Here is a 22,097-nt window from a genome sequence, read left to right on the forward strand (position 1 = left end):
TTCCAATATTTGAGGGGCTGCCATAAAGAGGAGGGGGTCAAATTATTCTCCAAAGCCCCTGAAGGCAGGACGAGAAGCAACGGATGGAAACTCATCAAAGAGAGAAGCAACCTGGAACTAAGGAGAAACTTCCTAACAATGAGGACAACTAAACAGCGGAACAGCCTGCCTCCAGAAGTGGTGGGGGTGCTCCATGCCTGTAGGCTTTCAAGATGAGACTGGGCAGGCATTTGTCTCAAATGGCGTCGGGTTTCCTGCTGGAGCAGGGGGTTGGATTAGAAGACCCCCCAAGGTCCCTGTTATTCTGTTATTCTTCCTTTTGTTTCTCTGGTCACAGAGCATAGATGAAGTCAGCAAGAGCGAGATTGGCCGGAAGATCAAGGAAGGCATGGAGGAAGCGGCCAAAACAGCAAAGCATTCTGCAGAAACAGTCTCCAAGGGAGGAGAAAAGCTAGGCCGGACGGCAGCGTTCAAGGCCATTTCTCAGGCAAGTCGTCTTCGTTCTGGGTCCACCCCGGCCGGGACAGGCCCAGCTCCTCTGTGGAGGGCAGGAGAGTTGCCTGAGGCTGAGGTCCATCCTCCTTCTCGGAATTTTTGAGTGATTTTGCTTTTCTTGGGTCGCGGCGGCTCTCCAGGGACCGACCGTGGGTCTCCCCTGAGCTGTCTGAAGAGATCAGACTGAGGGTTGGCCTGGAGCTTCTCAGCTCCTCCCCAAACACGCGCGAAAGTCTTTTTTGTTTTTGGCCGTCCCAAAGGTGCTCTTTTTTTTAAGGAGGCAACTGGACTTCCTTGTTTTTCTTTGAAGACGTTTCTCTTCTCGTCCCAGAAGCTTCTTCCGCTCTGTCCGGATGGTGGGGAAGGGAAAGATTTATACTCCTTGCAGAAAGCTGGTCGTTTGCCTTCTAGAGAGTCGTTGAGGCCACTCGGAGGTTTGTCTGTGTCCTCAGGGTCATCTGGATGCTGCAAAGGAGCGTGGAGTCTTCTTGGAACTGCTGAAAGGACCATTTTGTGGACTGGAAATAATTGTCCTCAGTAGTTCCCAGAAGGCTCCACACCCATTTGCACCAGTCAAGTGACGCTGAGGACAGAGACAAACCTCTGAGCCAGCGGTTCTCCACCTGTGGGTTGGGACCCCATTTGGGGTCGAATGACCATTTCACGGGGGTCACCAAACAACGCAGTCCGCCATTTTCCCCCCCTTTTCCTTAGCTGTGCTACTCCCTTTTATTCTATTGGCTTTTGAAAGCCAATAGAAGAGACTCTCTTGAATAGAGTCTAATGCCCACCCAGTCTGCCATGACTATTGCAGCCACGCCCACCCAGTCTGCCAAGCCCACTGTAGCTGCACCCGCCGAGTGGGCCACACCCACCCAACACCTGGCGATACATAAGTGGGTTTGGGGTTGCAATTTGGGCACTCGGTCTCTAAAAGGTTTGCCATCACTGGTCTATAGTAAATGGTGGTTTATCTTACACTATCTACAATATCCTACACCAGGAACAATGTACATACACGTTCTATTACAGCAGGATCCAACACACCACAGTTACAGTAGGAAACGGAAGAGAGAGAGACAACACATCAGTGGAGCCTTCTTTTTATACAGAGGCTCTTAAAGAGACACAGAGCCTGCTGAGTCATTCCCATCATTACATCTTACATTAATGAGCTATTAAATCAATACCTTGACAGCACATATCATGACTGCTACATGAATGGCATTCATTGCCAGTCAACTTCCGGGTACAATTCAGGTTGCCGGTCATTTTCTGTATAGTACAGTGATGGCAAACCTTTTAGACACCGACTGCCCAAAAACCGCCCTACCCATCCCCTCCCCGCCTGCCCGCAGGACCATCTACCATCTCCAGGGCCCGTCGCAGCAGAAGGCACCAGGGCAGCCACACCCGCGCCCTGCAGCAGCATCTGCGTGCGACGGGGCGCAAGGGTGGAGTCTTGTCCCTGCTATCTGGATGACATGTCCTTGGCTGTGCTGCGCTGCATTGGCCGCGCCCAGGGGGCCCTAGGGGGAGGCAGGGCTGGAGCAATGCTGCGCGTGCCCACAGAGAGGTCTCCGAGTGGCGCCTCTGGCACACGTGCCATAGGTTCGCCACCACTGGTATAGAACTTTATGCTCTTTTTTTTTTTTTTGAAAAAAAATTCTTTTGTTCTCAGCTGTGAGTGACGATCTTTTGTCTTCCCCTGAATCGATCCCGGGACTTCCTCTCCCCCTTTCCTTCGTTCTGGAATGTTGGGAATCTGGCAGCCGGGAAGGGAGGGGGGGTCAAGAAGGGAACTAGCCTTGAGTCCTTACGCAGCCGCAAGAGGCAGAAGGCAATACAGTTGCATTGGCTCGGCCTGTTCACGAGCGCCTCCGCTTGCTTGCGCCTGGTACGTGTGTAACGGCGCTTCCCTTCCCAGGGCATGGAGACCGTCCGGAAGGAGATTGACGACAGCGTGCTGGGCCAGACGGGGCCTTACAGGCGTCCAGAGAGACTCCGGAAAAGGACAGAATCTGCCGACGACAGGATGAAGGACGAGCGGATATTCGAAGCCAATGAGTGGGTGTCCGAACTGGGGCCGGCCTTGCCAGAGGCTGCGGGAGTGGGCAGCTGGCTGTGGGGTTGATGGGTAGGGAAGAAACCTTGGCCAGGAGACACCTGTTTTACCCAGGGCTGCAGTTGAAGCAACAGGAGACGTAGACTGTCTGGCCTGCAGTTGGGAGAGACAATCTTAAAATGACTCATAGAAGGGCAGAGGGCTTGTTCACTCTTGGAAGCCCCCCCCCCAGGTTTAGTCCCCGGGCATCTCCAAATGGGGGTGGGAGAGCCCTGACACACCTGCCTTGCTGTCCCTGAGGCTGTGCGGATGGTTCAGAAGAAGAGTGGAGTGGAATGGAATGGAATAGAATGAATAGAATGGAATGGAATAGAATAGAATAAGGGATAGAATAAGGAATAGAACAGAATAGAATAGAATAGAATAGAATAGAATAGGGATTAGAATAAGGAATAGAATAGAATAGAATAAGGAATAAAATAAGGAATAGAATAGAATGAATAGAATAGACAGAATAGAATAAGGATAAAATAATAGAATAGAATAGAATAAGGAATAGAGTAGAATAGAATTAAGAGAATAGAATAGAATACAGTAGAATAGAGAAAGAGAATAATAGAATAGAATAGAATAGGGATTAGAATAAGGAATAGAATAAGGAATAAAATAAGGAATAGAATAGAATAGAATGAATAGAATAGAATAAGGAATAGAATAGAATAGACAATAGAATAAGGAATAAAAGAATAGAATAGAATAAGGAATAAAATAAGGAATAGAATAGAATGAATAGAATAGAATAAGGAATAGAGTAGAATAAACAGAATAAGGAATAAAAGAATAGAATTGAATTGAATGAATAGAGTAGAATAGAATAGAATAGACAAGAGTTGGAAGGAATCTTGGAGATCATCTAATCTAACCCCCACCCCCAGTCACCGTGAGGGCTTCTCCCATTGGACCCAAAAAGAACTCCCCTCCATGCTGTCTGGAGAATCAGCAATGGGGACAGGTAGGGGGGACTTTAGGGCCCCCCTTCCCTAACGGCGCCTCTCCCCCCCCTCCAGGCAAGCGATGGGCATGGTCCTGCACAAAGACTCCAAGTGGTACCAGCAGTGGAAGGAGTTCAAGGACAAGAACGTGGTCTTCAACCGTACGTACTCGGGGACTGGGGTGGGTCATGTGGTTTGGATACCGGGCTAGCCATTGGTAGGTTCAAGAGCCGGTTGCTGCCGTGGGACGGTGGGGTGAGCTCCCATCCCTCGCTCCAGCTCCAGTCAGCTCTGCGAGTAGATCAATGGGTACCACTTCGCTGGGCAGCTTGACAAGGACCTGAAAGGAGCCCTCAACTGGGCATCCCCTGGGCAATGGGGATGTCACCGGCTACTCCTTTCGCAATGGAAGCCCTACGGTGCCTCCGACACGGAAGACGAGTACAGTAAGTACTGTAGGTTCCTCCATCTCCATCCCCCAGAGTCTCTTGGAAACAAGAGAGGCGGCAAATAAAGAATAGAATAGAATAGAATGGAATGGAATGGAATGGAATGGAATGGAATAGAATAGAATAGAATAGAATAGAATAGAATAGAATAGAATAGAATATATGGAATGGAATGGAATGGAATAGAGTAGAATAGAATAGAATAGAATAGAAAATATGGAATGGAATAGAAAATATGGAATGGAATAGAATAGAATAGAAAATATGGAATGGAATAGAAAATATGGAATAGAATAGAATAGAATAGAATAGAATAGAATAGAATAGAATAGAAAATATGGAATGGAATAGAATAGAATATAATAGAAAATATGGAATGGAATGGAATAGAATAGAATAGAAAATATGGAATAGAATAGAATAGAATAGAATAGAATATAGAGAATACAATAGAAAATAGAGAAGAATAGAAGAAGAATAATAGAATATAGATTAGAGCAGGGGTGTCAAACTCAATTTCATTGAGGGCTGCATCAGCATGGCAGTTGCCCTTGGGGGGGGGGCAGGTGGGTGTGGCCCGGGTGGGTGCGGCCTACTGGGTGGGTGTGGCTGGAGTGGGAATGGCCTACTGGGTGGGCGTGACCAGCTCTACCTCGTTCCCGTCAAGGGTGCCTGTGGGGGCCTGGGCAGGAGTGGGACAGATCTGGGGGTCTCTGGCAGAAGGGGGGGGGACTGGGGCAAGTGCCAAGGCATGGTCCACTGGAGGAGCCTCACTGTTCCTTTTAGGCCATGTGGGGGGGGGGGTGGCTGGGTGGTAGTGTGGGCTGCCTGGAGCCCTGGGCAGCAAAAGTCAAATGCCCAGTCTGACCTGCGGCTCCAAGCCCAGCCCCACTTGCCCAAGGGGGTGCCCAGCTGCACTTACCTCCCCCTCAAGGCTGCTGCTGCTGTGCTTGCTCTCCTTAGCCAGGTTGCTCATGATGGGTGTGAGGGCAGAGTCAGAGGGAGGCCCATTCCCTCGCCATGGGAGGAGACCCGGCTTTGTATCCAAAGCTTCCTTTGCAATAGGATGGGAGACCCCCCAGGATAGGCCAGGAGGAGGGGGCAAGGGGGTGGTGAAAGGGCAGCAGGGCAGGACTAAGGCAGGACTTTCCTCAGACCCTCCCTCCCTCCCTCCCTTTTCTTTCTTTCTTTCTTTCTTTCTTTCTTTCTTTCTTTCTTTCTTTCTTTCTTTCTTTCTTTCTTTCTTTCTTTCTTTCCTTCCTTCCTTCCTTCCTTCCTTCCTTCCTTCCTTCCTTCCTTCCTTCCTTCCTTAGTACAGAGTGGTGGGAAAATATTTGAGATGAGGGAGGGAGGAAAACAGGCAAGAAACGCAGCTGGGGAGGGGTCACCCTTCGTGAGGAAGGAAGAAATGCACCATCGCCAGCACATGGCCCTCACCTCCTTCACAGATCTGGCTTGGTGGGTTCTGGGGGAGGGGATGCCATGAGCAGCGTGAGAGTCAACGTTACCTGCGCAATGCCCCCCAGCCTGCCCGGTTTCACCAGGCAGCAAAGTGCAAAGCTGGCAAGCTTCGCACACACACACACACACACACACACACGGCTCAGCCTCTTGGCGTTGTGAGGAGAGCGCACCGCTGCCTGCCGAAAACCCTTCCCCAAAGCCCATCAAGCCGGATACGTGTAGTAGGTGAGGGCCATTTGCTGGCCATTTCCAGGTGATGGTGCATTTCTTCATTCCCCGCAAAGGGTGACCCCTCCCCAGCATGCACCCGGGGGGTGGAGGCGACATGCACCCAGGGGCTGCTTCCTCGCTGTTTCCAGACGGCCTTGTGGAGCTAAGACGGAATGCGTTTCAGCAAAGATGGCCACCACAAAATTGTACATTGACTCCCGGCTGGCCTGGGCCAGGGCCAAGGCAACGGGGGCTGTTCCCTCCCTGTTTCCAGGATGGCTTCGCGGGCCACAGGAAACCACTTTGCAGGCTGCATGCAGCCCCCTGGGCCTTGTGTTTGACATGTCTGTTTTAGAGAATAGGATAGGATTAGAATACAAATAGAAGGAAAGAGAATAGAATAGAATAGAATAGAATAGAATAGAATAGAATAGAATAGAATAGAATAGAATATACAACAGAATAGAAAATAGAATAGAAAAATAGAATAATAATAGAATATATATTAGAGAATAGGATAGGATAGGATAGGATAGGATTAGAATAGAATAGAATAGAATAGAATAGAATAGAATAGAATAGAATAGAATAGAATAGAATAGAATACAAGGAAAGAGAATAGAATAGAATAGAATATAGAACAGAATAGAAAATAGAACAGAAAAATAGAATAATAATAGAATATATATTAGAGAATAGGATAGGATTAGAATAGAATAGAATAAAGAATAGAAAAGTATAGAAAATAGAACAGAATAGAAAATACAATAGAAAAATAGAATACTAATAGAATATATATTAGAGAATAGGATAGGATTAGAATAGAATAGAAAAGAATAGAAAATAGAATAATAAAATAGAATAATAATAGAATATATATTAGAGGATAGGATAGGATAGGAATAGAATAGAACAGAACAGAACAGAATAGAATAGAATAGGAATAGAATATAAAATAGAATAGAATAGAATAGAATAGAGAATAGAATAGAGAATAGAATAGAAAACAATAGAAAACAATAGAAAATAGAACAGAATAGAAAATAGAATAGAAAAATAGAATAATAATAGAATATATATTAGAGAATAGGATAGGATAGGATTAGAATAGAATAGAACAGAATAGAAAATAGAATAGAAAAATAGAATAATAATAGAATATATATTAGAGAATAGGATAGGATTAGAATAGAATAAAATAGAATAGAATAGAATAGAATAGAATAGAATAGAATAGAATAGAATAGAATAGAATATGGAATAGAATAGAATATAGAACAGAATAGAAAATAGAACAGAATAGAAAATAGAACAGAATAGAAAATAGAATAGAAAAATAGAACAATAATAGAATATATATTAGAGAATAGGATAGGAATAGAATAGAATAGAATAGAATAGAATACGATGGGATGGGATGGGATGGGATGGGATGGAATAGGAAAGAGAATAGAACAGTACAGAATAGGAAAGAACAGAATAGAACTGGAAGGGACCTTGGAGGTCTTCTAGTCCAGTCCCCGCTCAAGCAGGAGACTGTCTACCATTTCAGACAAGTGGTTGTTCAGCCTACAACTTCTGGTGGCAGGCTGTTCCACTGCTTGATGGTCCTCCTCACTGTCAGGAAGTTTCTCCTGCTTCTCTCTTTGGTCAGTTCCCAACCATCGTTTCTCGTCCTGCCCTCGGGTGCTTTGGTGAATAATGTGACCCCCTCCTCAGATACCGCAACCCAGTTTTAAAGACTCTGGAAAACAAGTGTCCTGTTTTCAACGCCGTCCTCTCCTGGTTTCCCAGGACTGGGTATCCCTATTCCTCCTTCCCAGAGCCCCCCCTTTCATTTGGGCAGGTTTCTTCGAAATGAAGATGAAGTACGACGAGAGTGACAACGCCCTCATCCGTGCCTCGCGCGTCATGACGGACAAAGTGACCGACTTCATAGGTCTGTCTTCCTTTCCCCCCCCCTCTGCTTAGCAAGGGGCGTTTCTGACTGGGATGTAAAAGCCACTATAAAGCGGTCGCTATGCAGGTAGTCCTCGACTTACAACCGTTCACTTAGTCACCGAAGTTACAACGCCACGGGGAAAAAAAAGTGACTTAACGGTCATTTTTCACACTTTCGGCGGTTGCAGCATTGCCCGTGGTCACGTGATTTACATTCGGACGCTTGACAGCTGACTCACATTTATGACGGTGGCAGCGTCCTCGGGGGGGGTCACGTGATTTCCCCCCCCCCCTTTTTTTTTGCTTCTTTCTGACAAGCAGAGTCAAGGGGGACGTAACTTAAAGAACCGGGTTACTAATTGAACCATTGCAGGGGTTCGCTTAACAAACGAGGCAAAGGAAAGTTGTGACGGGAGGCAAAATTCACTTAACAAATTTCTTGCTTAGCAACATAAATTTTGGGCTTCCACTGCGGTCGTAGGTCGAGGACAACCCAAGCGCTGTTGCTGTTACGGCAGCACCGGGAGAGTTGGCGTGTCCGTTTTTTGCGCTGAACGACCGTGGCAGCGTCCCTGCGGTCACGTGATCGAAATTCGGACACTGGGCAAGGGGCTTGTACTCCTGACGGTCACCGTGTCCCAGGGTCAAGCGGTCTCCTTTTGCGACCTTCTGACTATCAAAGCTGCACTCGTCCCAACAGTTTGGCGAGGGGCATTTAATGTCACAAGAGTCACAACACACAACGGGGGCTCTACAAGATAAGAATCTGGATTGGGGCTGATCGATTGGCTGATTCAGCCCAGAGGGAAGAGCGTTTGCTCTCAACTGTGGCCGCTTTAAGATCTGTGGACTTCAACTCCCAGAATTCCCCAGCCAGAATGGGGGAACAATGGCCCTTTTATGACTTGTGGACTTCAACTCCCAGAATTCCTGAGCCAGCATGGGGGAACTATGCCTCCCTCATGACTCGTGGACTTCAACTCCCAGAATTCCTAAGCCAGCGTGAGGGAACTATGCCCCCCTCATGACTCGCGACTTCAACTCCCAGAATTCCTGAGCCAGCATGGGGGAACAATGGCCCTTTTATGACTTGTGGACTTCAACTCCCAGAATTCCTGAGCCAGCATGGGGGAACTATGGCCCCCTCATGACTCGCGACTTCAACTCCCAGAATTCCTGAGCCAGCATGGGGGAACTATGGCCCCTTCATGACTCGTGGACTTCAACTCCCAGAATTCCCCAGCCAGCACAACCAGACTTTGTCGACCGGAAGACTTGCAGACTTCAACTCCCAGAATTCTGGGAATTGAAGTCCACGAGTCTTAAAGTGGCCACAGTTGAGAAAGCCCGGTGAAGACAGAGCTGGGGGTCTTGGTGCTCCCTGCTGCCCCCCAAGAGAGGGACTCCTGCCCCTTCTCCCCTCTGTTGAGCCGCGCTCTCCCTGTAGGGCTGGGAGGGCCGAAGGGAGGGAAGGAAGTGCCGCCTGGGGGAACGACATCGACCGGGGGGGGGGGTTGTCCCCTCCCTCCCTTCCTCCTCCTGAAGGGGTCAGGAGGTCCTGCTTACCCCCCCTCTCCCTCTGGCAGGGGGTCTCTTCTCCAAGACGGAGATGTCCGAAGTCCTCACGGAGATCCTGCGGGTTGACCCCAACTTCGACAAGGACCAGTTCCTCAAGCAGTGCCAGGCTGACATCATCCCCAACATTCTCGAGGTAGGGTGGGCTGAGTGGGGCAGGAGAGGGAGGGGGGCCCTGGGTTCCCAAGGTCTCCATCAGAAGCCCGGGGGGGGAGACAGCGGGCAAGGGTCCCTGTCTTTCGAACCCTGGGGTTATGGTTTCGGCTAATGAAACCCTTTAAAGAACTTCCAGGCATTGATTTACCTAAAAGTCTTTTATTGCTTCAAAATGTCCGCACACAAGTTCTCTTCCTCTGAGCAGTTCAATTATCAGCATGTTCCCTCCCTAAATTAGCCGTCATATATCACATTATCCAATTGGTGTGAAGGTCAAAGGTTTCCTTCCTCTCTCTTTCCCGGGCTTTACCCTCCACCCTCTTCTGCTCTGCATTAACTTCAAAAATACCAGACAGTTCTGCATATTGTCAAAAGCAAGAATATACAGTATTTGTAGTGTTGACATCTGGACCTTTCCTCGACTTTACAACGGTGCCTTTGGTGACCGTTCAAAATGACAACAGCCCTGAAAAAAGTGACTTACGACCAGTTTTCACACTTTACCGGTCAAAATTCAGACGCTCGGCAATCGGTTCGTATTTATGACGGCTGACGTGTCCCCCGGGGTGGGGTGGAGTGACCCATGATTTCCCCTTTGCGACCTCTTGACAAGCAAAATCCGGTGTGTGTTTGTGTGTGGAAGCCGGATTCACTTAATGACGGGGTTCCTAACTTAATCGCGGCAGGGATCCACTTAACGACCGTGGCAAGGGAAAGTCGTCAAAGAAGGCCAAACTCACTGAACAAATGTCTCGGCTGCCGCCAAAGGTTGTGGCCGTAACCTCGAGGACGGCCTTGGAAAGTGGCGGCAAAGAAGGCAGATTCTCGTAGCCGACAGGCATGGCACTTGCAGCCTCGCCTGTCGAAAGCGCTGACCTCCGGCAGTTCTGACTACCAGGGTCGTAAGTGTGAGGAGCCGGTCGCAAGTCTGCTTTTGTAACTTGGAAGGATCGCTGAACGAAGGGGCTGTAAAAGTCGAGGACTTCCTGTAGGATGGAATGAGGGGAGGGGGTTTAAGCCAAGCCACTGTTGGCACCTGGGGGCTCTTTCCTTTCTGGGGGGGAAATGGGGGGGGTCTTCCCCAGAGGCCCCAGTTGTCATAAAACCGACTACCTATAGTGCTTTATAAGGCCTTCGTAAGGCCACACTGGGAATACCTGCATCCAGTTTTGGTCACCACATTACAAAAAAAGATGTCGAGACTTTGTAAAAAAGAGCAACTAAGATGATCCAAGGAGACTGGAGACTAAAACATATGAAGAACGGCTGCAGGACTTGGGCTTGGCCAGTCTAGAGAAAAGAACATGATAGCAGCGTTCCAGTATTTGAGGAGCTGCTACAAAGAAGAGGAGAGGGTCAAAATGTGGGGTAGACAGAACCACCACCAGATGGATCCGTAGCTGGCTGACCGGCCGTACTCAGCGAGTGGTCCTCAATGGAACTGCATCTATATGGAGGGAAGTGTGTAGTGGGGTGCCCCAGGGCTCTGTTCTGGGCCCAGTACTCTTCAACATCTTCATCAACGATTTGGATGAAGGGATAGATGGGGAACTCATCAAATTTGCAGATGACACCAAGCTGGCAGGAATAGCCAACACTCCAGAAGACAGGCTTCAGATACAGAAGGATCTGGACAGACTTGAACACTGGGCACTAACTAACAAAATGAAATTCAATGGTGAAAAAAGCAAGGTTCTACATTTAGGCAAGAAAAACCAAATGCACAAGTACAGCATAGGTGGCACCATGCTCAATAGTAGTAACTGTGAGAGGGACCTCGGAGTCCTAGTAGACAATCACTTAAATATGAGCCAGCAGTGTGCTGCAGCTGCCAAAAAGGCCAACACAGTGCTAGGCTGCATTAACAGAGGGATAGAATCAAGATCACGTGAAGTATTAATACCACTCTTCAATGCCTTGGTAAGGCCACACTTGGAATACTGCATCCAGTTTTGGTCACCACGATGTAAAAAAGATGTTGAGACTCTAGAAAGAGTACAGAGAAGAGCAACAAAGATGATTAGGGGACTGGAGGCTAAAACATATAAGGAACGGTTGCGAGAATTGGGTATGTCTAGTTTAACGAAGAGAAGGACAAGGGGGGACATGATAGCAGTATTCCAATATCTCAGGGGCTGCCATAAAGAAGAGGGAATTAAGCTATTTTCCAAAGCACCTGAAGGCAGGACAAGAAGCAACGGGTGGAAACTCATCAAGGAGAGAAGCAACCTAGAACTAAGGAGAAACTTCCTGACAGTGAGAACAATTAATCAGTGGAACAGCTTGCCTCCAGAAGCAGTAAATGCTCCAACACTGGAAGTTTTTAAGAAGAGACTGGACAGCCATTTGTCCGAAATAGCGTAGGGTTTCCTGCCCGAGCAGGGGGTTGGACTAGATGACCTCCAAGGTCCCTTCCAACTTTACTACTATTACTATTACTAACTTATCCTCCAAAGCACCCGTGGGAAGTCCTGTTCTCAAGCAGGAAACCCTATAACATTTCCAGTGGCTGTCCAGTCTCTTGTTAAAAACCTCCAGGGATGGAGGACCCACAACTTCTGGTGGCAAGCTGTTCCACTGGTTGATTACTGTCAGGAAGTTTCTCCTTAATTCCAGGTTGCTTCTCTCTTTGGTCAGTTTCCATCCGTTGTTTCTCGTCCTTCCCTCGGGTGCTTTGGTGAATAACGTGACCCCCTTCTTCTCGGGGGCGGCCCCTCAAATACTGGAACGCTGCTATCGTGTCTCCCCTAGTCCTTCTTTTCTCTAGACTAGCTATGTAGTAATCAGTGCTCAGTCATTGCAGGGTGCAAAAAATGGCTGCTCTCTATACAACTTTTATTGTTTATATGCAGTTTACAAGAAGCAAACGTTTCTACACGACAATAGCATTTCATTGGTTAAGCTCCTAACCAATCCTCAAGAATATAGAAGCCAGAGGCCAGAAACAGGGAATAGTAATGGCAATAACATCTTGTTGGTGCGAGCTAGCTGTTATCAGACTGGCAAGGTCAAACAGAGCTGCGCACTTTCACATTGCCATGGTGATGTGAGGAGGAAGATAGATCTAGAGAAGAAGAAGCACACAGGCGTTGGAGGGGCAGTTTTCTACACACAACCTTTGCCTGGCTCCCACCTCTACATAGCTAAATCCAATTCCTGCAGCCGTTCTTCCGTATGTTTTAGTCTCCAGGCCTTAAAATCGTCCTAGTTGCTCTTTGAATTATTTCCAAACTCTCAACGTCTTTTTTGCAATGCGGGGACCAAGCCTGGATGCAGGTATTCCAGGTGTGGCCTTCCTAAGGGTTTATAAGGCGGGACCAAGACTTTGTGTGAAGAATTCACGTCTCCCAGCGCTGCAGTGTCTCCATCCAGTTTCTGTGTTCAGTGCAGCAGGAGCAGCCTGTGTGTCAGAATCCAATTATATTTCATCTCTAGTTATCGACTATGGAAAACCCCATTTCTGCCCTCTCTGGATTCTGTCATACAATGAAGGGAATGGGGTGAACAAAGGGGCTTTATGGCCCTCACTTCATAACTGCAAAAAGGACTGAATGTGGATACCACCAAAAGGACTGACCATAACAATATGGCCATCGCCTTTCATCTACTCCTCTCTGAAGTCTCCCACCTGCAGTGAGGAAAAAGGGGGGGGAAATGTAACGCCTGGGATTGGCACTGGAAGGATGGTGGGGTGGGGTGGGGCTGCTGGGGACCCCTTAAAACAGTGGTTCTCAACCTGTGGGTCGGGACCCCATTTGGGGTCGAACGTCCATTTCACGGGGGTCGCCAAACAACACAGTCCGCCATTTTTTCCCCCCTTTTCCTTAGCTGTGCTACTCCCTTTTATTCTATTGGCTTTTGAAAGCCAATAGAATAGACTCTCTTGAATAGAGTCTAATTCTATTGGCTTTCAAAAGCCAATAGGATTGTCCAGGCTGTCTCTGCCCTGCTGAGCCCGCCAAAAGTCCCATTCTGCAAACGGTGCTGCACCAGTTGAGTAGCCCTCGACTTACGACCGGTCGAGTAGCCCTTGATTTACGACTGGTTGGGGGTCGCGGCATTAAAAAGGTTGAGAACCAGTGCCTTAAAACCTTGAACCATAGGGCTGTCTAGAACGCCTGCAACCATTTTCTCTTAATAAAGGATGCCTGTTGGAAGAAATATTCCAAGAGTTCTGTCTTCTTAAGATGCAAAGTGGGTGGGGGGGTCCTTACACTGTGTTCAATCCCAGGGCGACTAACCATCTTAGTTGAATCCTCTCCCGTGTCAACTTTGTCCTCCCCTCTTGCCCCTGGCACCCTCCCCCCATCCACTGCCAGCCCCCCCATGCCTGACGATCATCTCCTGTCCCCCCCCCCAGGCTATGATCTCTGGAGAGCTGGACATACTCAAGGACTGGTGCTACGAAGCGGTGAGTCTCGGCTAGGGGCAGCCAGGGTATTTGGGGCAGGGCGGGGGGGGGTGCTGGTGAAGGGCTTCCCCCTGGCAGAGGAGAAACACCCAGCAACGCCCCCTCCACCACGGCCCTTTGACCTTTGGGGGATTCCCTCTGGGGTAACCTTTCAGCCTCTCCCTACTGGGCCAGAGAAAAGCCAGGTGGGGTTGGGGGGGGGATCGAAGTAAGGCTGGGTCATTGCTCCCCCCCTCCCCCACAGTGGTCATTAAGCAAATTGCCGGTTGTAAGTTGGGGACTGCCTGTACAAAGAAGTTGCCTCTTCTACAGGATTTCGAGAGAAGGAGGGAGGGAGGGAGAGATATGGAAATATGGAGGCATAGATTGGATTGATGGATAGATGGAGGGATGGATGGATGATAGATTGGATGGATGGATGGATGGATGGATAGATGATAGATTAGATAGATGGATGGATAGATAGATGGATAGATGGAGGGATGGATGGATGAATGATGGATGGATGGATGATAGATTGGATGGATGGATAAATGATGGATGGATGGATAGGATAGATTAGATAGATTGGATGGATAGATAGATGGATGGATGGATGGATAGATGATAGATTAGATAGATGGATAGATGGATGCATGGATGGATGGATGGATGATAGATTAGATAGATGGATGGATAGATGGATAGATGGAAGGATGGATGGATGGATGATAGATTAGATGGATGGATGGATGATAGATTGGATGGATGGATAAATGATGGATAGGATAGATTAGATAGATGGATAGATTGGATGGATGGATAGATGATAGATTAGATAGATGGAGGGATGGATGGATGGATGATAGATTAGATGGATAGATGGATGCATGGGTGGGTGGATGATTAGATAGATGGAGGGATGGATGGATGGATAGATGATAGATTAGATGGAGGGATGGATGGATGGATGGATGATAGATTAGATGGATAGATAGATGGATGCATGGGTGGGTGGATGATAGATTAGATAGATGGAGGGATGGATAGATGATAGATTAGATGGAGGGATGGATGGATGGATGATAGATTTGATGGATAGATAGATGGATAGATGGATGCATGGGTGGGTGGATGATAGATTAGATGGATGGATAGATGATAGATTGGATGGATGGATGGATGATAGATTAGATAGATGGATAGACAGATGGATAGATGGAGGGATGGATGGATAGATGGTAGATTGGATGGATGGATGGATGGATGGATGGATAGATGATAGATGGATGATGGATAGGATAGATAGATAGATGGATAGATAGATTGGATGGATGGATGGATGGATGGATGATAGAATGGATGGATGGATAGAAATTGGATGGATAGATAGATGATAATTGGATGGAGGGATGGAGATAGATAGAAAATGAAAGAAAAAGAAAGAGAAAAATTGGATGGATAGATAGATATTGGATGGATGGATGATAGAAAGAAATTGGATGGATAGATGGGTAGATAGATAGATAATAGGAAGATTGGATGGATGATAGATGGATGGATGGAGATATAGATTAGATAGATAGACAGACAACAGGATTCCTGGTGCTTTGGTTAAATTCGCCAAAGGCAATGAGGGCCATGATGAATTTTGTTTTTTAGCAGATTTGGGGTGCCTGATTCTAAACGGGCCTATGCAGTGCTGAGGACTAGATGCTTGATTTCCCTTGGGGGGGAAAAAGAAGTGATCCTTGGGCCTACGGAGGTTTCCTTAGAGCTGCAGCCGAGACGGCCGCCCCCCCCCTCCTGAACTGCTCGCCTGTCCGGGGCAACGAGGCCGGACTCTTGAACCGGGCGCCTTCCTCTCTTTCAGACCTACAGCCAGCTGGCCCAGCCCATCCAGCAGGCCAGGGCCATGGGGCTCCAGTTCCACTCCAAAATCCTGGACGTGGACAACGTGGACGTGAGTAGCTCCTGCTAGGGGACCCCACTGCTAGTTCGGACTCCCGGCTGCTCCCCCGGCACCCCGGCCCATTCCCCCCATGGAGCCCCAGTAGCGTAGACAGCCCCCCACCCAGTCCTTGGGGGCCTCTCTGCCCACCTGCCAGGCCTGATCCCCCACCCTTTGGAGCAAATGCTCCAGGTTCCCGCGGATGCCCACGTCCCCCGATGCCCGATAACATCCGTGGCCATCTTGGTCGGTTTCTGAGCCCTAAGCAAGAAGCTGGGGGGGGGAGGGTGGGCCGTCCCATTCGCCCGAGCCAGGCTGGACATCCCTGTGCAACCTGGCTTATGGACTAGCAAGTTTCGTCGCTTGGGCCGGGCCAGTCCCGCCGACGCCTGATGGACTAGCGCCTTGAAAGGTCCCCTCTTTCAGCTGGCGATGGGGAAGATGATGGAGCAGGGGCCGGTGCTGATCATCACCTTCCAGGCTCAGCTGGTGATGGTGCTGAAGAACCCAAAGGGAGAGGTCGTGGAAGGAGATCCGGTAAGGGGCCGTTCCCCCCACCCCACCCCGGGGGCTTCTTGCTCCATTCGAATCACCTTGGTTGAGAAGGAAGATAAAGACAGGCCACAATCAATCAAAGGAGGCTGGATTTAATGTCTGTCTGTCTATCTATCTAATCTATATCTCCATCCATCCAATCTTCCTATTATCTATCTATCTATCCATCCATCCATCCATCCATCCATCCATCCATCCATCCATCCATCCAATTTCTTTCTTTCTATCTATCCATCCATCCAATATCTTTCTTTCTCTCTTTTTCTATCTATCCATCCATCCATCCACCCATCCAATTTCTTTCTTTCTATCTATCCATCCATCCAATATCTTTCTTTCTTTCTCTTTTTCCATCCATCCATCCATCCATCCAATTTCTTTCTTTCTATCCATCCATCCAATATCTTTCTTTCTTTCTTTCTTTCTTTCTTTCTTTCTTTCTCTTTTTCCATCCATCCATCCAATTTCTTTCTTTCTATCCATCCATCCAATTTCTTTCTATCTATCCATCCATCCATCCATCCAATTTCTATCTATCCATCCATCCAATATCTTTCTTTCTTTTTCTATCTATCTATCCATCCATCCATCCATCCAATTTCTATCCATCCATCCATCCAATTTCTTTCTATCTTTCTATCTATCTATCCATCCATCCATCCATCCAATATCTTTCTTTCTTTATCTATCCATCCATCCATCCATCCATCCATCCATCCAATTTCTATCTGTCCATCCATCCAATTTCTTTCTATCTATCCATCCATCCAATATCTATCTATCCATCTATCCAATTTCTTTCTTTCTTTCTTTCTTTCTTTCTTTCTTTCTTTCTTTCTTTCTTTCTTTCTTTTTCTATCTATCTATCTATCTATCTATCTATCTATCTATCTATCTATCTATCTATCTCCACCCATCCTTCCCCCCCCCCCCCGGCTGGCTGAGGAATTCTGGGAGTTGAAGTCCACAAGTTATAAAAGGGCCAAGTTTATAGACCCCCTGATGCAGACCCTCCAAGAAGGCTGCCAGTCAGGAGCGCCCTTTAACCAGCTGTTGGCTTGGGGAAAACGCAGGGGGCTGTGGGGGGGGCGTGTCTTTTCCAACCAGGGTTGTCTTCTGCTGCCTGAACCGTGCCAACCTTCACCCCCCCCAACCCTTCCTTCCTCTTCCCCCCCCACACAGGAGAAGGTCCTGCGCATGCTGTACGTCTGGGCCCTCTGCAGGGACCCCGAAGAGCTGAACCCCTTCGCTGCCTGGCGGTTGCTGGACATCTCTGCCTCAAGCACCGAGCAGATCCTATGAGCTCCCCACCCCCCAGGAGGGGGGGAGGAAGGACCGGGGGGGGGCAAGAGGGAGTCGGCAGCGGTCCCGCAGAGCGCCCCCCCCCCCGTTCTGCGCACAGTCCAGCACGATGGACATCCCCACCCCTTTGGTTGCAGCGGGGCTGGCCCGGGGTGCTGGCTCAGAATCAGAGGCTGGGAGACCTTCCTGCTGGACCCCCCCCCCCTTTTTTTTTTTTTTTGTAATCTGGTCTTCAGATTTGGAAGTCTGCTGGCGTCCGAGCACGGGGGAGCCCTCTGCCCCCCAGGACTTAACTTCTGGGTCACGCTTTGCCAGCTTTACTCCGGCCTGCGTTTTTGTGCCAAAGCGGGGCCGGCTCGGAAACTCGCGGAAACTTCCAGAACGGTCCTTTCCTTGCAGCTGAGTCGAGAGGCTGAGCCGGACCCCGGGGCGGGGAGGGGGGGGGCGTTGTCTGCCCAAGCCCAGGGATCGGGGTCCCACACATGCAGGAGAGCCAAATGGGGGGGAGAAGTGAGAGGGTCTGTGCTCTTCCTTCCAGAAGCGCTTTTTCTCACAAGTTTGGGGGGCGAGAAATTGGGGGTCTTTGGTACCCCCTTCCCTCTTTCCGCAGCCCTGGCCAGCCTTGGAATTGACTTAGCGCTCTGGGGAGGCGGCGGGGGGGGCCTCCTCGTGTCCACAAGGGTCTTCTACCCCCCCCCCCTCTGTAAATTAAAGAGAACAAAAATGCAGCCCACCCACCACCCCCCGTGTGCACGTTGTCTGTCCAAGTTCGACATAGCCAGGCCAGCTGCCAACTTTGGACTCCCAAGACCGAGTCCGCAGCAAAACACAGCTAAGTCCTCGACTTAAAAGACCCACAACGGAGCCCAAAATGTACGTCGCTAAGTGAGAAGGTTGTTAACTGCCCCGTTTTTACACCTTTCCATGCCACGTTGGTTGAGTGAATGACGGCCGCTGATAAATTAGTCACACGGCTCTTCAGTTAATCTGCCCCCCCCCCCGTGGACTTCATTCATCAGAAGGCTGCCAAAGGTGATCACAGGACACACACGCACGTGCGCGCACACACGACACTGCGACCGTCATAAGTGTGAGTTGCTTGTCAAGAATCCGAATGTGAATCAATGTGACCAGGGGGATGCAGCAAAGAAGAAAGGCAGCAAAGCAGCCATGGTGGCTGGGGAATTCTGGGATTTGAAGTCCACAAGTCATAAAGGGGCCGTAGTTCCCCACCCCTCACCCATTTGTCTATCCACTTATCTGTCTACTTCAGGGGTTCTCAACCTTGGCAACTTGAAGACTTGTGGACTTCAACTCCCAGCTTTGCTGGCTGAGGAATTCTGGGAGTTGAAGTCCACAAGTCTTCAAGTTGCCAAGGTTGAGAACCCCTGGTCTACTTAGATCTGTCTGCCTCCTATACCTATCTATCATCTTGTTCTTAGTTGCGAAGTCGTGTCCGACCCATCGTGACCCCATGGACAACGTTCCTCCAGGTCTTCCTGTCCTCTACCATCTTCTGGAGTCCATTGAAGTTCACGCCTCCTGCTTCAGGGACTCCATCCAGCCATCTCATTCTCTGTCGTCCCCTTCTTCTCTTGCCCTCCATCTTTCCCAGCATTAGGCCCTTCTGCAGTGAGTCCTTCCTTCTCATTAGGTGGCCAAAGTATTTGAGTTTCAACTTCAGGATCTGGCCTTCTAAAGAGCAGTTGGGGTTGATCTCCAGGACTGACCAGTTGGATCGCCTTGCAGTCTGGGGGACTCGCAGGAGTCTTCTCCAGCACCAGAGTTCAAAGGCCTCCATTCTTTGGTGCTCAGCCTTTCTTATGGTCCAGCTTTCACAGCCACACATTGCAACTGGGAAACCATGGCCTGGACTATACGCACTTTTGTTGGCAGGGTGATGTCTCTGTTTTTTAGTATGCTGTCTAGATTTGCCATAGCTTTCCTCCCCAGGAGCAAGCGTCTTTTAATTTCTTGGCTGCAGTCCCCAACCGACATGGTATAGGGTTACCTGCCTGAGCAGGGGGTTGGACTTGATGACCTCTGAGGTCCCTTCCAACTTTATTATTATCATTATTATTATCTGCGGTGATTTTGGAGTCCAGGAGGATAAAATCTGTCACTACCTCCATTTCTTCCCCGTCTATATATCTATGTCTGTCTGTCTATCAATCAATCGTCTCTGGATCTATATATCTATTATCTCTCTCCATCCATCCATCCATCCATCCATCCCTGCATCTCCATATCTGTTTCTCCCTCCCCGTCCATCAAAATCTTAAGTCTAAATCTAAACCCAGATCTCTCTGCCGTTAAACTTTGGCTCCTGAGTTGTTCAGTTTTCAGACACGGGCGCAGGCAGTGGTGGAGCTGACGATTTGCCCAGTGTGAAGGAAGAAAGGCATTAAAGCTGGGGAATTCTGGGAGTTGAAGTCCACTCTTAAAGGGACCAAGTTCAAGAAACTTGAGGTCTTAGTTGGGGCATTAAGGTCTCCTTTGGAGCAGGACTTCAGAGGCGGCATCTGGCTGAATTGAGCTGGGCGAGGCAGCCAAGGATCCCAGTTCTGCTTGGATGGGAGACCGCAAAGAAATCCAAGTCTTGCAGTCCGACAGAAATGATAAAAAAAAAAAACATTTGGAAGAAGGGAACAAGCAGCCAACTTCTTCCATGGCATTGGCTAAAAAAAAAAAAAACAACCCCAAAAACCTTCACGTTGCGTTTGTTTACTCATTAGTTAAATTTTATTTGCCCCTTTGCTCTCTGTGGGGTTACTCGAGGCAGCTTACAATAAGGAAAACAGAAGTAAAATACAGGCAGTCCTTGACTTACAACCACAATCGACTTATGACCACAATCCCCCGTTTCTGTTGTTAAGCGAGACATGATAGCAGTATTCCAATATCTCAGGGGCTGCCATAAAGAAGAGGGAGTCAAGCTATTTTCCAAAGCACCTGAAGGCAGGACAAGAAGCAACAGATGGAAGCTAATCAAGGAGAGAAGCAACCTAGAACTAAGGAGAAACTTGCTGACAGTGAGAACAATTAACCAGTGGAACAACCTGCCTCCAGAAGCGGTAAATGCTCCAACACTGGAAGTTTTTAAGAAGAGACTGGACAGCCACTTGTCCGAAATGGTGTAGGGTTTCCTGCCTGAGCAAGGGGTTGGACTAGATGACCTCCAAGGTCCCTTCCAACTTTATTACTATTACTATTTGTTAAGCGAATTTTGCCCCATCTTAACGGATTCCCTGCCCGCAGCTGTTAAGCGACTCACAGCCGTGGCTAAATTAGTAACACCGTTGTTAAGCGGATCCAGCTTTCCCCCATTGACTTTGCCTGCCGGAAGGTCGCAAAAAGAGATCATGTGACACCACCCCTCCAGGAGGCAGCGACCATCATAAACGTGAGCCGGTGTGGTCAAGCATCGGAATGCAAATCACGCGACCCTGGGGGGGGGGGAAATGCAGCAACGGATGCACGACAAACGGTCCTTTTTCCAGCGCGGTTGTAACTTGGAACGGTCACTAAATGAACCGCTGTAAGTCGGCGGTTGCCTGTAATAAAAGCCAGAAAATAAACAATGGAAGAGAACACAATGAGAATATGTCAAGAGGATAATCAAAAAAGATGTTTTAAGGCCATTTTTCTCCTCCAAAATGCCTCGTCTGAGCATTGTCCGGTCCCAGGTCCAGACGGGGAATGGATGATGGGCATGCAGCCACAGTGGGGGGGAGGGCACCTGGCAAGGGAAGGCCAGGGCTGGTAGGTAGAGGGGCCGGATCCAGCCCCGGCTGCAGAAAGACCGGAGCTGGGAACAGGCTGGCTGGTTCAGCAACTGCTTTCACTCAGGTCTCCTGTGCATTGTCCGAACATGTATGACTCCAACTCCCATCATCCTCCAGTCCGGGAAGCAAAGAGAGAGAAAAGGTCCGGAGAAGGGATGATGGGAGATTTAATTTCAGAATCAAAATAGAGCTGGAAGGGACCTTGGAGGTCTTCTAGCCCAACCCCTGGTTCAAGCAGGAGACTATACTAGGGGTAGGCAACCTTGGCTCTTTTATGACTCGTGGACTTCAACTCCCAGAATTCCTGAGCCAGCTGTGCTGGCTCAGGAATTCTGGAAGCTGAAGTCCACGAGTCATAAAAGAGCCAAGGTTGCCTACCCGTACCCTAGACCATGCCAGACAGAGGGCCGTTCAGTCTCTTCCTAAAAAGCTCCAGGGATGGAGCACCCACAACTTCTAGTGGCAAGCTGTTCCACTGGCTAATCGTTCTCACGGTCAGGAAATTTAGATTGCTTCTCCTTCATTAGTTCCCACCTGCTGCTTCTTGTCCTGCCTTCTGGTGCTTTGGAAAATAAGTTGACCCCCTCCTCTTTTTTGTGGCAGCCCCTCCAATTTTGGAATACTTCTATCATGTCCCCCCTAGTCCTCTTTTTTTTTCTCTAGACTGGCCATTCCCAAATCCCCAGAACCGATCTTCGTACGTCTTTATGTTTTAGCCTCCAGGCCTTTAATCCTCTTCGTTGCTCTTCTTTGCACTTTCCCCCCCC

General features: G+C 48.7%; 1 protein-coding gene across 1 annotated transcript in view; it reads left to right on the plus strand.

Annotated features, from left to right (window-relative positions):
* TIMM44 (translocase of inner mitochondrial membrane 44) overlaps window positions 1-18,285 on the plus strand; it is a 30,663-nt gene extending 12,378 nt beyond the window's left edge. Inside the window, exons 5-13 of the mRNA XM_039324561.1 lie at window positions 338-487; window positions 2,423-2,562; window positions 3,628-3,713; window positions 7,522-7,614; window positions 9,203-9,327; window positions 13,708-13,758; window positions 15,611-15,700; window positions 16,115-16,225; window positions 17,426-18,285. Coding sequence (XP_039180495.1) covers window positions 338-487; window positions 2,423-2,562; window positions 3,628-3,713; window positions 7,522-7,614; window positions 9,203-9,327; window positions 13,708-13,758; window positions 15,611-15,700; window positions 16,115-16,225; window positions 17,426-17,545 — 966 coding nt within the window. The 3' untranslated portion in view covers window positions 17,546-18,285. The remainder of the gene's footprint in view (window positions 1-337; window positions 488-2,422; window positions 2,563-3,627; window positions 3,714-7,521; window positions 7,615-9,202; window positions 9,328-13,707; window positions 13,759-15,610; window positions 15,701-16,114; window positions 16,226-17,425) is intronic.
* Window positions 18,286-22,097: the final 3,812 nt, after the last annotated feature.

The sequence above is a fragment of the Crotalus tigris genome, unplaced genomic scaffold (genome assembly GCF_016545835.1).
Source record: "Crotalus tigris isolate CLP2741 ecotype Arizona unplaced genomic scaffold, ASM1654583v1 scf7180000024302.2721777, whole genome shotgun sequence".
Classification (NCBI taxonomy): Eukaryota; Metazoa; Chordata; class Lepidosauria; order Squamata; family Viperidae; genus Crotalus; species Crotalus tigris.